Source organism: Geotrypetes seraphini, chromosome 9 (assembly GCF_902459505.1).
Source record: "Geotrypetes seraphini chromosome 9, aGeoSer1.1, whole genome shotgun sequence".
NCBI lineage: Eukaryota > Metazoa > Chordata > Amphibia > Gymnophiona > Dermophiidae > Geotrypetes > Geotrypetes seraphini.
Window position 1 is genome coordinate 145,292,494 of NC_047092.1, and position 15,866 is coordinate 145,308,359.

The 15,866-nt window shown below is 39.2% G+C and overlaps 1 protein-coding gene across 1 annotated transcript in view; it reads right to left on the reverse strand.

Moving 5' to 3' along the window:
* WDFY1 (WD repeat and FYVE domain containing 1) overlaps positions 1–15,866 on the reverse strand; it is a 72,139-nt gene that overhangs the window by 37,848 nt on the left and 18,425 nt on the right. The window contains exons 4-6 of the mRNA XM_033958288.1: positions 5,027–5,081; positions 2,269–2,419; positions 851–963 (exon numbers count right to left, since the gene is read on the reverse strand). Coding sequence (XP_033814179.1) covers positions 851–963; positions 2,269–2,419; positions 5,027–5,081 — 319 coding nt within the window. The remainder of the gene's footprint in view (positions 1–850; positions 964–2,268; positions 2,420–5,026; positions 5,082–15,866) is intronic.

The following is a 15,866-nucleotide window of genomic DNA, read 5'->3' on the forward strand; positions in this document are numbered from 1 at the left end:
AGCCGGCCGAAATGTTATTCGCGAATTTTCCCTATTCACGGGCCGGCTCTGCCCCTAACCCGCGCGAATAGGGAGGGAGAAGTGTACTTGCTTATGTTTACAGTTATTGTATCATTTTGAGCTCAGGTAAGTTTGTATTATTGAGTTCTAATACTGTATGATAAGTAAAACTGCTGTCAATTTAATTCCAACTGATACTGTCTAGTGTTTTCATCCTGTGTAATTTTGTTTTAAAAGGGCAAGCAAAATACTGATATAACAATGGATATATTGTGGGCTTAAAATTGGAGGATGGGGTAAAAAAAGGGAATAGTTGTACAGCGACATAGCAAAGGAACAATTATGGAGGTAGATATCTTGGTGGCAAGGACAGGCTTTTATGCCTTGTTAATATGGCAGTCTCACCTTCTGCCTCCAAGTCACTGAACAAATCTCATCTCGTTTGTTAGTCAAGGAAAATAAATACTGTATAGAGTTATTGTACAAAGAAACTCTCCATTTAAATTGTGTACAGGTTTGTTCTGACTGAACCGTTAAATTTTCATTTTTGTGGCAAATCCATTAGCAAGTCCGTCACAACCCTCAATTTTCTGGGACTAAAATAATTCCATTACTAATAAAACAAATTAAAAAGCAGATATTTGCTCCAATAAGAGCAAACTACAGTTTGTAAGAGCTCAAATTAAAGAGAGAGATAAATAAAGCAGATATAAAAAGTAATCAAAATACAAAATAAATTTGGAAACCTTAGACACAAGTTAACCAGTCACTCCATCTGCTCTCCCTCCCCTACAACAAATTGTTACTACAGTGTCAGTTTGGTTGAATGCACGAATGGGAGCGAACCTACCTTCATGTCCTTTGAGAGTTGTGATTACTGAGCTGCTGCTTTGTTCAAGCTTCAGCAGAGTGATCTGTCCAGAGAAATCCCCAATAAAAGCATGCCGACTATCATAATCGTATCTGAGTAAAGCCGGTCAAGGAGTTTTCATAAGTAATCCCTCACTGATGCTTACAGTATATACTCTAATATAAACCAAGATTTTGGGGCCAAAAAATGTCTCAAAAATGGGGAGTCTTGGTTTATATTTGGGTCAGCACCTATCCGCACCCCTCACAGACCTGTTGTAGACCTCCCCCGGGCTTGCTGTAAACCCTAGTGGTCCAGTGGTGAGCTGGGACAGGAGGGATCCTTCCCAACTCCTGCCCCTGCCGACTGACACATCCCACTTCTCTCCCGCCTCCCAGACTTTTAAAAAACCTACTTTTAAAGCTGTGGTGGTCCAGCAGGGAATAAGGGCAGGAGCGATCTTCCTATGCTCCCCCATGCACAGCTTCTATCTGAATGGCTGCTGCAACTTCTCACAGCAACCTCACGAGACCGTGAGAACTCGCAGCAGCAGGGTGCAGTTCCTGGCTGGTCAAGGAGGGAGGGGGCAAGCCTAGCAGGGGAGGGAATGAGGGTGACTGGGTGCAGAGCTTGGTAGGCAGGGCATGGTACTTGAATATAAACCCCCAATTTATATTCGAATCAACCCTTTTTCCTCTTTTGGGGGAAAAGGTCACCTCAGTTTATATTCGGATAAGTTTATATTCGAGTATATATTAGAGCTATAACAGACATTTTACTATTCAGTTGAAAACAAGTAATGAAAATTATTATTTGATTGAATATGAATAATGGGCATTGAGCTTTAACATAATAAAAGCAGCAACATGAAATCAGAGATTAAGTGTTTATTTCAGTAGGATTTAGCTCAGTAGATCCCTGGATTACTCGTATTTGAATTTAAATCACTCTTGGCGAAATATAAATAATGCATTTGAGGCACTATTTGGAGCCAAATTGAATACAAATATTTAGTACAGAATACTATTTTCCTGGAAATACCCTTCTGGCAATTTAAGAAATTCTGGCAAATAAGCATGGCAAATAAAGTAAAGACCTAAGATTACCAGGGGGTCAATATTCAAAGTGATTTAACTGCCAGAAATGGCTCCTCCCAAGTGGCTAAATAGGACTGTGTTTTTTAAGTGGGCCAATCTTTATGGGGTGCTGCTTATGCAGTTAAGTGCCAGCTGAATACCTAGCCTCGTAAAATGGCGTTTTGGTTTTTGTGTCCACAAATTTGCCATATATAAAATGTAAGTGGTAAAATTAAAACATTTGATTATTGTTGATGCCCTTATAATCTGTGCTGTACGGTCTTGTACACTTTTTTATTAAATTAATTTAAAATTACTGACTGTGCCTGGATGTAAGGATACTGCAAGCAAGAAGCCCAGGATGTGAAGTAATATCTTCCCAACATGCTGCCACTCTGTGTGCACATCCAGCTGATACTTTTGTCATGTCCTGTGCTGATAACCCACTCTACTTCAGAGGAGAAGATAATGGCAGTCACTCTGTTCTGATGAGCTGGGGAAAAAAATGAATATACCTGCTTGCTTTTGCTGAAATATTACAGCAAGGTCAAGAAAGTTAAGCTGGTTTACCTGTAATGGATCTTCCTTGAAAATAGTACAAATCATTTGTCACACAAGTAATGCATGGCGTCAACCAACAGATTTTAGTTGTGAACACCTCAATGGAAAATACAGGCTGGCCAATATTCAGCCAGTGAGTGGTCAGAAACATGATGGCAGATAAAGGCCAAATGGCGCATCCAGTCTGCCCATACACAGTAACCATTATCTCTTCCTCTCTCTAAGAAAGCCCATGTGCCTATCCCATACTTTCTTGAATTCAGAGTGTCTCCAGCACCTCTTCTGGGAGACTGTTCCACGTATCTACCACCTTTTCTGTAAAATAGTATTTCCTTGAGCATATCATCTCTTAACTTCATCCTATGCCCTCTCATTCCAGAGCTTCCTTTCAAATGAAAGACTCGATTCATGCACATTTACGTCACATAGGTATGTAAATCTCCCTTCTTCCGCCTTTCCTCCAAAGTATACTGTACATATTAAGATCTTTAAGTCTGTCCCCATACACCTTATAATGAAGACCACATACCATTTTAGTAGCCTGTCGCTGTCTAAATTATTAACCCCAGATATTCAAAGCTGGGCCTGTGAAGGCACAAATAGGGTTGCCCAGAAAAACCTAAAGTTGGAAAAACTGTGTGAATTGAAGTTCTTCTGCATGAATTTGACTGTGCTTGATCAGAAAATAATGTTTTAAAGAATTTGTAAAGCCCATCCTGGGATTGCTCAAAGTCACTGATAATGTAAAGCTCCAGTTTTCTTAATGGAACAAGTTTCTTGATATTATAGCTACAACTTATATGTTTTCATACTTGGCAACGATACATTGATAAAGAAAAATTATTAAATCTTGGCGAAGGGAGGGGAAGCAGATGCAGCCAACACAAACATAGTGGAATGAGAAACACACACACAAACACGTCCCCCACCTCCATCTGCACTGAGATTCAACAGGTCCAATCTAGATTTTTGAAATATTAAAAAAAACTAACAAAGTGAAAAGTACTCTTTCCATTTAATGTTTGTATGAGACTACTTTGAATAGTTAGATGCATGGGAGAGTACTTCTCTCTAGTTTCTGAATCTTTCTTTCTTTCTTTTTAAAATTGGTTTCCCATGATTTATGTTTGTCTCTTCCTTTCTTTTGGGGGACCAGTAAGCTCTTGTTTATTTTCTGCACTATTCAGTGTTTAAGATTGTTGTTTATGAAGCATATTTTCTGTACAAATTTCTTCATATTTTGTTTCAATGTAAAAATAATCCTATTTCTTTTCAAACTTTATGAAATGCAAATGGACAGCGGCCGTCATGACTGGTGAATAGCTATCTTTATTAGAACTGTACAAGTAAGCAACTTGACTTTATTCCTTTTTGTATTAATATATAGGAAAAGTCAGATATAACATGAATGGTACAACATGGAAGGTTGCTACTATTTGAGATCAGTAAAAGTGGTTAGCACAGCTAGATTTAAAAAAAAAAAAAAAAAAAAAAAAAAAGTTTGGACAAGTTCCTAGAGGGAAAGTCCATAGTCTGCTTTTGAGACAGACATGGGAGAAGCCCCCGTTTGCCCTGGAATCAGTGGCATGAAATGTTGCTGCTATTTGGGTTCCTGCCAGTACTTGTGACCTGGATTGGCCATAGTTGGAAACAGGAAAATAGGATACTGGGCTAGATGGATCATTGATTTGAGGAACCAGGATTATAAGAATAGCCATATTGGGTCTTACCAATTTTAAATCAAATTTCAAGGCAAAGAGACTCCGTAGGGTAGCATACATTTGCTAGCACTGTAACAGAGTTGAATTGGGAATGCCAATAAATCAAAGATTCAATAGTTTAAACTTGTGCTCAATCCCTTTGTCTGTTCATTACCATGTGTCCAACACAAGTGCATATATTTTTGTGTTGCAACTTCTGATAAACTTACCATCCCCAGACTTTCCTTTGATGAAAAGTCATGCTTGTTTACAATATGATCAGTCACAAGACAAAACACTGCAATATATGCAAAGTATGTTTTTTTCTTTAAATGGTTTCAAATTTTTTGAAGAGGTTCTTATATGTAGGAAGGAGTAGCCTAATGGTTAGAACAGCAGGCTGAAAACCAGGGAAGTCCAGTTCAAACCCCTCTCTAGCTCCTTGTGACCTTGGGCAAGTAACTTAGAACACCGTTGCCTCAGGTACAAACAAGATTTTGAGCCCTCCAGGGAGTGCAAAATATCTATTGTACCTGAATGTCACTTACCTTGACCTACAACTGAAAAAGCCAAATCCTAATAAAAATAAAATCTCGAGCACTATTCTGCAAATACGCACATATCTAGCATAGTGCACATTCGAAAGATGGGTATAAACAGGTAGATTCTGGACGGGACACACCTTTGCACATCTCCAACACTTAGGCACAAGCACTTATACCAGCTATAGTATATTTGCACCTAAGCGTACACATTCGTATATACTCTGGTATGTTAGGATTTTTTTTAAAATGCTTTTACATTATAGGTGCACCATCACAAAACTACACTCCACATACCTGGATATGTCTTGACAAAGTTCATTTTATTAAAGTCTTCTGCAATACGAAATTCCTTAAAAAAAAAAAAAAAGGAAAAAAATATCAGTTGTAAAGAGCAAAATCGTCCACAAACAAAAAGAATTGAGGATGCACACCAGAAGAACAAGCTAGAGGATCAGAGAATAAACCAGATAAACGCTGCTCAAAAGTCCAAAACAATTTCATTGATCTACTGTATACACTCAACTATATGTTGAGAAATTTAGGTTAAAAAAAGCCCCCAAAAACCTAGGGCCAACTTATCTATATGACCCACTGCCAAGCCATCTCTCACCTCGTGGCAGTGATCCTCCCTCCAGAACCCTGGCACTGATGCTACCTTTCTCCCTCCCCAACCTTCATCTCTTTCTCTCCCCTCTTTCCATGCTAATCATGTCCCCTTCCTGTCTACCTTATTAACTTGGACCAGAAGCAGCCAGCAATCCTCCAAGGCTGCTTGTAGCCAGTTCCGGAGCAATTTCTGTAGCTAGAGATTTCTGATGGCTTGTCCTGGAGCCATCATAGAGATGGCTCCAAGACTGGCCGCAAGCAGCCTCAGAGAATCGCTGGAAGGGGACATGATTGGAATGGAGGAAAAGAAGATGATGGTGCAGGGATGAGGGATTTAGATTTGCTAGGAAATGGCCAAACTTCTGGGAAAGGGAGAGCCTATTCCGAAAGGATGGAATCCCTCTTAACTGGAAAGAAACCAGGCTGATGGCGCTAATAGGAGAGAGCAGCTTTTAATCTAAGATGGGGGAAAAGCCAACAGTCGCCCAGGAGCGGATGATTCGATGTGGAGTATCCTAGAAGGATACTATTGAAACAGGATATTTAAGGAGTTCCAACAGAGAGGTTTTAATAATGGTGAAAGAAAGCCAGGAGTACTTAAGAGGAAGGCAGAGTAAAGGACTCAAATTATCCCTGTCATCTTCTCAGCAGCCTGTAGATACAAGAAACCCCACCCCCACCCCCACCCCCACACACACAATTTGAAGTAAAGTGTATACAAATGCTAGAAGCCTAAAAAATAAAAAAGAGTTAGAATATATAACACTGAAAGATGAGGTAGATATAATAGGCATCTCGGAGACCTGGTGGAAAGAGGACAATCAAAATGGAACCCTGTGTTACCTGGGTACAAATTATATCGCAAGGATAGAGTAGATCATATTGGAGGGGGGGGAGGGAATTGAATCAAACAAAATGAACATTCTGCATGACACAGACAGCACTGTGGAATCCATATGGATAGAAATTTCATATGTGAAGGGAAGAAATACACAGGTAGGGTTATACTACTGTCCCCTTGACAGATTGAGCAGACAGATGAAGAAATGTTGTCGGAGATTAGGAAAATTGGGCAACAGTATAATAATGGGTAGTTTCAATTACCCTAACATTGATTGGATAAACATTACATTACAACAGGGAGTGCTAGGGAGGTAAAATTCCTAGATGTCATAATTGACTGTTTCTTGGCGCAACCGGTCCAGGAGCCAACAAGAGGGAGAGCTATTTTAGATTTGGTCCTTAGTGGAGTGCAGGGCATAGTACGGGAGGTAACTGTGTTGTGTCCACTGGGAAACTGTGATCATAAAGTAATCAAATTTAAGCTGATATCTGGAGTGATATCACTAAAGAAATCTACTGTACAGGCATTCAATTTTCAAAAGGGTGATTACGATAAAATAAGAAAAGTGGTTAAAAAGCTAAAAGGATCGGTGGCAAAGATTAGGACTGTAAACCAGGCGTGGATGTTATTTAAAAATACCATCATGGAAGCCCAGACCAGATGTATTCCATATATTAACAAAGGTGGAAAGAAGAGAAAATGAGAGCTGGCATGGTTAATAGGTGCTTAGACCCGTGCTGAAGGGGATAGACTTAGCAGATAAGGACAGGTTTTTCACCCTCTCCAAGGTAGGGAGAACGAAAGGGCACTCTTTAAAGTTGAAAGGGGATAGATTCCGTACAAATGTAAGGAAGTTCTTCTTCACCCAGAGAGTGGTGGAAAACTGGAACGCTCTTCTGGAGTCTGTCATAGGGAAAAACACCCTCCAGGGATTTAAGACAAAGTTAGACAAGTTCCTGCTGAACAAGGACGTACGCTGATCCAGCAGTGGCATTTCTTATGTTCTTAAGTGAAAAGAGGCTTATTAGAGAAAAATAAATAAATCATACTTTAAAGAATGGAAAGAGGATCCAAATGAATAAAATAAGAAGAGCTATAAGCACTGACAAATTAGATGCAAAGCATTGATACAGAAAGCTAAAAAAGAATATGAAGATGATAAAGGGGATAGAACGATGGGATAGAATGAAGAACTCCCATGTTTTTTATAGTTGGTGTAAAATTTTGGAACTCACTTCCTAGGGTTTAGAGATTCAGTGAAAATTCTATGTGATTTAAGAAACAGCTAAAAGCACAATTATTTGTAGATGCCTTCATGTGATGTTTAAGGGGAGGTCATCGTCATATCTGAGGTTATGTTACTTCCTCTAGAGTTGAGAGATGCTGAAAATGTCAAAAGTACTATGTTAATGCAGTAATCTTAGGACTAGTTATTGTCTTTGTGAACTGCTTTTTGCTTCAACATTATGTATGTTCCTTGTGTCTACCGCCTAGATTTTAAGCAGTTTATAGTTTTTTTAAATAAATAAATTCCTTTCATATGAGGAATGACTAAAGAGGTTAAGGCTCTTCAGCTTGGAAAAGAGATGGCTAAAAGGAGATATGGTTGAAGTCTACAAAATCCTGAGTGGTGCAGAATGGTTAAAGTTGATCAATTTTTTATGCCATCAAAAATTACAAAGAATAGGGGACACTCAGAAGTTACAATGAGCTACTTCTAAAACCAAGAGGAGGAAATATTTTTTCACTCAGAGAATAGTTAAGCTCTGGAAAACATTGCCAGAGGATGTAATAAGAGCAGTTAACATAGCTATTTTTTTAATAAAGGTTTAGACAAATTTCTGGAGGAAAAGTCCTTAGTTTACTATAGAGAGAAATGGGGGAAGCCACTGCTTGCCCTAGATTGGTAGCACAGAATGTTGCGACTATTTGGGTTTTGCCAGGTACTTGTAACTTCGATTGGCCACTGTGAAGACAGGATACTGGGCTAGATGGTGCATTGGTCTAACCCAGTAAGGCTATTCTTATGTTCCTAATCACTGTCACAGGGTGTTAGAGGGGGAGAACAGGGCTAGCAGAGGTGAGGACTGAAGGAGAGAGTCAACCTAAGTGTGGATCGAGAGATTTTAGACTATTTTTAGGTCAACCAATCATCGAGTATATATGGTAATTCAGTACACAAGCCAACATAGCCATATTTTCATTATCTTCATCAGGAGTATAACTATGATTGAAACCCCCTCCACCCCCCCCAAATACAGAAGAAATATGAAAACAGAAACAAACACATAAAAACATCTCATTATATAAAAATACTAAACACAAATCATTTCATAGGAGGTCAGATGAACAAAATGATTCAAAATTATGAAACCAAAATGCCACAAATAAAAGGACAAGTAAATAGCTAAAAGTATAATAGTATATATGAAAATTAAACTTAAGAGACTGTTTCTCACCAGGGCAAATAATCCATATATAGGGGAAAATCCTGTAAATGATGCTGAAAATTAGATGGCAATTTAAAAAATGGACGCTCAGTGCTATTCTACAAAGGGAACTTCGGAATGGGCTGAAAACTGGTGTAAATCCTGGTGCACAAGTTGGGCATAGATTCCCGCTATTCTTTAACCCTGGGCACATGTTTTGTGAATGCCTATGCCCCACTAATGCCTCTAAAGTCATGCCCCCCTTTTGAGTTGCACACGATCCATCATTGCAGAACAGCAAGCAAGCAGATCCAAATGCAAATTATTAGTGCCAATAATTACCGTATTTTCATGCATATAATGTGTGCGTTATACACGATTTTACAAACCGTGCATAACCATACGCGTGAGTGCGTTTTACAACTTTTTTTTTACATAGTTCCCCCCCCTGACGTCCGATTCACCCCGCAGGACCGCTCGCACCCCGAAGGACCGCTCGCACTCCCACAGCCTCCCCACCCCCCCCCCATCATGGAGAAGCTCCTACTGTTGTCCTGCTGCTTCCTCTGCCGGCGGTCCCGGCCCTTCTGTGAGCCCTGCGCCTGCGCTGCTTCCTCTCCCGGCGGTCCCGCCCTTTCTCTGACGTCAGAGGACAGGACTTCAAGGGGGAGAGGAGAGTCGGGGTGGGCGAAAAGAGAGTCAGGCGGCGACGGGAGAGTCATAGAAACATAGAAAGATGACGGCAGATAATGGCTATACCGGGGTGGCATGCGCAGTATATGGGTGTGCGCGGTATATAAAAATTTCTTTACATAAATTTGTGTTCCCCGCGCGCTATACCCGTGTGCACGTTTTACACGGGTGCGCGGTATATGAGTGAAAATACGGTAAATCACTGAAGCCAGTTAACTAATTATTCTGCATTTGGATCCAAAATCCTCCCCCTTTATAGAATCCAGGAGATAATATCTGTAAAATATATGGACAAATATTCTACATTAGATTTAAATGAAGTAAAACAACCATAAAATAAAAAATAACATTTAAAATGCCAAGATCAAGGGTGATCAATGCATAGCAATGGACAGCTTATTGTGCCATTGGACTAGTATATATGTATATTTTTTGATCATTTGTACCTAATAGATAACAAAGGCTTAAATGTTGACAAAATAGAGTGATTAAAGTCGAATCCTCAGTTGAAACCGACACTGGCCACTAGGATCCGGCCCAGTCTTCAAAAAGAGAACAAGCTCTACTCCTTTCCCCTACCTCTCCAGAAAAGAAGGACCCCCTCAGTAGCCTATAAAAGCCAACACAAGTTGCTGCATTACTATACAAAAATCAGAATCAAGATATAGATACAAACCCACATCATAAAAAAGGTCTCCTTAAATCATAGTAAGCTTAAAAAGACATGACCTTCCACCATGCAAGATACTTTTCAGACAAAAAGAGTTAACAAGTTTCTTGGCATGCAGTGTGTCAAAGCTAGGAAGAGAGCTAGATTTCAGCTCGCTGCCGTGAACAGGAGCTGGGTAGTTGTGACAGCAGCCAATGTTTTTAGAAAAAAAACAAATTGCTCACTTATTTGAATAAGCTTGATGCCATTGCTATTGAACCTCATCTTTAGAAATCGATTATAAGCAAATCCTCCTTTACAAGCAAGATCATATCTGCCCAAATATGTATCAAGTCTCAAAACACACAAAGCACATCACATAGCCACCACAATACTTAAACCACTCTAGACACAGTGAACAATCACTTGCTGAGTTCTGTCCAACAAATAAGAGCTAAGCCAAGCAAGGCCTATAGAGCCAGCTCTGTCCAACAAATAAGAGCTAAGCCAAGCAAGGCCTATAGAGCCAGCTCTGTCCAACAAATAAGAGCTAAGCCAAGCAAGGCCTATAGAGCCAGCTCTGTCCAACAAATAAGAGCTAAGCCAAGCAAGGCCTATAGAGCCAGCTCTGTCCAACAAATAAGAGTTAAGCCAAGCAAGGCCTATAGAGCCAGCTCTGTCCAACAAATAAGAGTTAAGCCAAGCAAGGCCTATAGGGCCAGCTCTGTTACTTGACAAACACTGATACAATATCAAATGATCTACCAAGTCAAAATGCCATAGAAACAGTCAAGAATGTCACTGTGACAGGCACATTGGACTCTAGCTCAGTGTTCTTCAACCGCCGGTCCGTGGACCGGTGCCAGTCCATCGGGCAGAAGACAGTGTTCTTCAGCCGCCAGTCCATGGTGCGATCAACACGGCGTCTTTGGGCCGGCTCCCTGAGTGCTGCAGTGCACAAAGCCGTAGGAAAAGGCTCCTAAGTGCGTTCTGCACCTGATGTCACAACATCAGAGGGAAGGATTCCAGATGAGGCGTGGGACGCGCGCAAGGAGTTGCTGCCCACAGCTCTGTGCAATGTAGCACTCAGGGAGCCGGCCCGAAGACACCGCGTTGATCGCACCGTAGACCGGCCTGAAGATAACACCGGGGGGGCAGGCTAGAAGGCAAGGCAGAGCATGGAGGGAGAGAGACAACAACAGTAGGAGGAATGCTTTTATTTTTGTATTTAGTGATTGATTTACATCTGCTGTCTATTCAGGAAGAAGTGCATTTGTTTCTTTTCCTCTGGGGTTGTACTGCTTGCAGAGTCTTGCATCTTAGGGTTTGTTTGTAAATATTAGGACTTTTAGTTTTTGGTCCTGCATTTGCATGGGGTTATCTGTTTTCTGGTAGGAATGAATGTTGAAAAGCATACAGTGTGCTTTGTGTACTTTAATTTTGTGGTTAACCATTTGAGTCGTGGCTCGTGGCCAGCGCTGGTTATGGGACGGAAATGGGAATGGATGTTAGGGCATGATAGTGCAGTATTTTTGTGGACGTTTTTCTACAAAAGGCCAGTTTTTCGTATGATTCTGGGTAATTCTAGTTAGACAAACATCTGTGTTAGTTAAGGACCACGCCCAAATAGAAGCGTACGGAAAAACAGGTGAATAAAAATTTGAATATAATGTAGCTAAGGCCAGAGAAAAACACACTAAGGATTAATATAAGGGAAAGCATAATAATATCTGTGTATGTACTTTGCCAAATCATGGTGGAAATCATGATTACATGATTACATAGAATCCAGTTTGGGTTCTCTGTTTGGACACCATCTTGTGCCAGTGATTAGTTTTCTGCCTTCTTTGTCCTCTCTGAGTTTTTCCCGCTCCCAGCCTCGTAACACCAGATGTGCTTGCTTTAGACTGGTAAAGAAGGATAACGTGCCCCAAACTGAATTGGATGTAGTTTTGAATGAAAATTATGATTTATTGAATGAATGAAAGCTTGGCCAAGCAAAGAGTGAATGAAACAAATATGATTGGATTGAAGTGTAGGACTGTGTTGCTTTGAAAAACATATTTTATATATTTTAAACCTGAAGAAACACTAAGGAAAATCCTAAGGCAGCATCTGGAAGTAATTAGAGTCAGCCTCAAGAATAGGAAGAAGGGGGGCATTGGAAGCCCACACTTCAGGGAGAGGAGAGGGGGACTTAACCCCTTCTCCTCCAGAGTAAGGTTTCTGTGTAAGGCTATGCAATTTGAACCTGTCAGCTTAGGAAGAGTTTTTTCCTTTAGGGCTGAGAATTTCTCAGCACCATGTTAATAATTATAGATTCTCTTGAATGTTATAATGTTAATTCAGAAATCAAAAGTAATTTTCTGAAAACTTTGTATAACTTTTAAACATGGAGGAATGTTTCTTTGTCCAACTTTAAGACCACCCATAGGATTGTTATTGGTTGATTATGATGATGATGTCACGAAAAGCCAACAGCATATAATAGGAATTTTGGAGCTAGTAAAACGAGACCATTGTGAGAAGGCCAGCCTTTGGCCACGATGATGATCTCCCATGAGCGCAACGTAAGCAATTATGCTGTTCTTTTGATCTAATAATGGAAAAATAGAAACAATAATTCAATAAATCTTGGTTATAATTTTAAAACCTTGCGCTGGTGTCATTTTGCACGTATAATTATTTTCAAACCTGAAGCTTTCACAAATGGCGTCAATGACCCTTGCTCACCATTACATGTTGTTAATACGATTATATTGTGTGTGTGTATATATATGAAAAATGGAAAAAAATGGTGTTACAATTAGTACTATTATGGGGGCAGGGTCTGGGGTGGAGATGGGCATGACTTAGCCCAGTGTTCTTCAACTGCTGGTCCACAAAATAATTATTTTATTTCCGCCGGTCCATAGGTGTCAAAAGGGTGAAGAACGCTGCTCTAGCTGATCTAAGCTAAATATCCACTGTAGATGCCATGGCAATTTTATGCTCTGTCCAAGTCTAAATCCAAACTAAAAATCTAGCAGAATCATTGGTGATAAATTCCTGGAACTGAATTGAGCACAAACACATCCATTTTTGAAAAAAACAAAATAGATGTTTTGTAGTTTTGAAAATGGGCATGTTTGGTACTGGATTTTCGTGCATCTTGTGCAAAATGTCTAAACTCTGGTTTAGCACCAGACTAATGCCAAAATTTTTTGTGCTTTATCAATTTTACCACATATCCTTAGCACTAACTACAATCCCAGAAATCTTATTCTCCCAATTTTCAATGTAAAGCCATATGCTGCCAGCTCATTCTCAGCGGCACCACACTATAGGTAAGAATCTGATTCTTTATATATGAATTTTATATTTTTGTATGGACCTTCAGAATGTAGCTAAATATTGATTTTATTGCTAGCTACAACATGTCTTCGTCTGTCCAATTTATTGTTTGTTTCTTAACATTTTTAATATGTATAAAACCAGCACTTAGCTTCAATAGTTCATTCTTAATTTCAATTATATTTCATTTATCTTTTCTCTTCATTTCATTCCAGTTAATTTTAATTAATTTCTTTCATTCATTCACAATTCATGGTCCTAATAGTAACCATAGCTACTTAGCTTTGAGGTAAGCTCTCAGTTTTCATCAATGCCACCTCTCCCGACATGCATGTTTCAAACAAAGTTTTTCTTCAAGGTTGAGGGGAACTGAAAAAACATAGTAAAAATCCATAGTTCAGAATCTCTTATCATTCAAATGCTTCTACCTAAAAATTCTAAAAAAAAAAACAATTGGTCCCAGGGGGGAAGCATGCCTTATCCATTAGTCAATAGAATGTCCATTATCTTAGGGCTGAGAAAACATCCTACATTATACTACACAGAATTCATCTTATAAAGAGCAGGACACGTTTAAAGCTTTTTCAAAGTTTCGTCTCTTACCAGTCGAGGGAGCAGTTATCAATTGCAAAACATGGCCGCAGTTTGAAATCAGCTTATTATAGCACAGCTGAGCTCCTCAAGTTCATGCATCTGATATGCCCATCACTTCGCCAATAGCAAGGATCCCCCAAGCAAGTCAGCTGATCCTTCTATTCTCCACATGGCGAGTACCTGAAACCAGTTAACCCGTGTCCAGGGGATTTTCATAGCGCGATTCAAAGTATCGACAGCCATTCTATTTCTTCATTGAGTTCCTCTGGCTCCAGCGAGTTCAGTCAAAATATCCATCTTTTCTCCTTGATCAATAAAGCTTTTTTTACATTACCACCCTCCCACCCAATAGTTACTGAATCAATAATCCTCCATCTGATGTCTGACCATGTATGGCCCATCAGTTGCTAGTGTTTTACTAACGGAGCTGTATCTCGATCCGATCGCACCCTTGATTTATGTTCATTTAAGCGGACTTTAATAGAACAAATAGTTTGCCCCACATATATTTTATCACAAGTGCACTATATCAGATAGATTACATATGTGGAGTCACATGTGGTCGTAGTATAGGTGAAATAATTCTTCCCTGTATTCGGATGTCTCCAGTAATCTCCTGTCATGCTCAATCTGCACCACTGACATTCCAAATGTATCATGTGTGCCTCTGATGGTATTTTTAGCATGATTATCATTTTTTACCAATTTACCAATATTTTTAGTCTGTTTACATGAAAACATTGGCATCTCTGGAAATTCAGTTAATGCCATCTTGGCTACATGCTAGTGTTTCCCGATTATCGTATTGATCTTAAATGAGAGGGGGATACAATTTTGAACAAAGAACAATCCAGGATTATCTTTTTCCTCATGGTAGTTCAATAAAAGTTCCCGAAGCGCAAATTTTGCTCGAATATAGGCTTGCCGAATAATATCTTTGGGGTATCCACGTTGATGAAATCTCTCATAATCTTAGCACGCTTCCTCTCTGGGACCAATTGTTTTTCTTTATACAATTTTTAGGTAGAAGCATTTGAATGATATATAATGAAATATAATTGAAATATAAATGAAATATAATTGAAATTAAGAATGAACTATTGAAGCTAAGTGCTGGTTTTATACATATTAAAAATGTTAAGAAATAAACAATAAATTGGACCGACGAAGACGTGTTATAGCTAGAAATAAAATCAATATCTAGCTACATTCTGAAGGTCCATACAAAAATATAAAACATAAAATATAAAATTCATATATAAAGAATCAGATTCTTACCTATAGTGTGGTGCCGCTGAGAATGAGCTGGCAGCATATGGCTTTACATTGAAAATTGGGAGAATAAGATTTCTGGGATTGTAGTTAGTGCTAAGGATATGTGATAAACTCTGGATAAGACATCCTACCAAAAATGGACCTCCACAAACAACCAGAAACTACATTTATCCGGCATCTATCAAGCCCCATGGGTGCTGGTTAAATGAGAATCTACTGTATATTTTCTTCCAGCTCGTGAAGTACTCTTTTTGCTTTGCTTTTGGTAAAGAAATTGATATTCAAGGAATGGATAAAAGAAAAGGCATCACACTTACAACTGTGGTTGAACTAGATAACCAGGATAGACTACTCTGAGTTGCACACTTATAGGCCTATGTCTAAGCCATGGATGTTGGTTTATAAGTGTTTTTGAACTGTTACAGACACCTGCTTGAGATGGGGAGGGTGGAAGATGAAAAGCAACTGTTTTCTATTCTACCCTAATGAGCTGGAATATGTTATAAGACTCATTGGGGAGAGAACAGACTTATTATGGAAATCCTTCTGTTGATGATTTGGTTCTTTTTATATTGTTCCAATATTTCTTGTTCATTTTTTTTGACAGGTTTGTAAGCTAAGTGAAGTTTGTATATTTGATTACTTGATAAATACGTTAAAAAAGGGAAGATCGTTCCTCAAAAGATGGAAGGATTTTAAATAGTTTAAAAT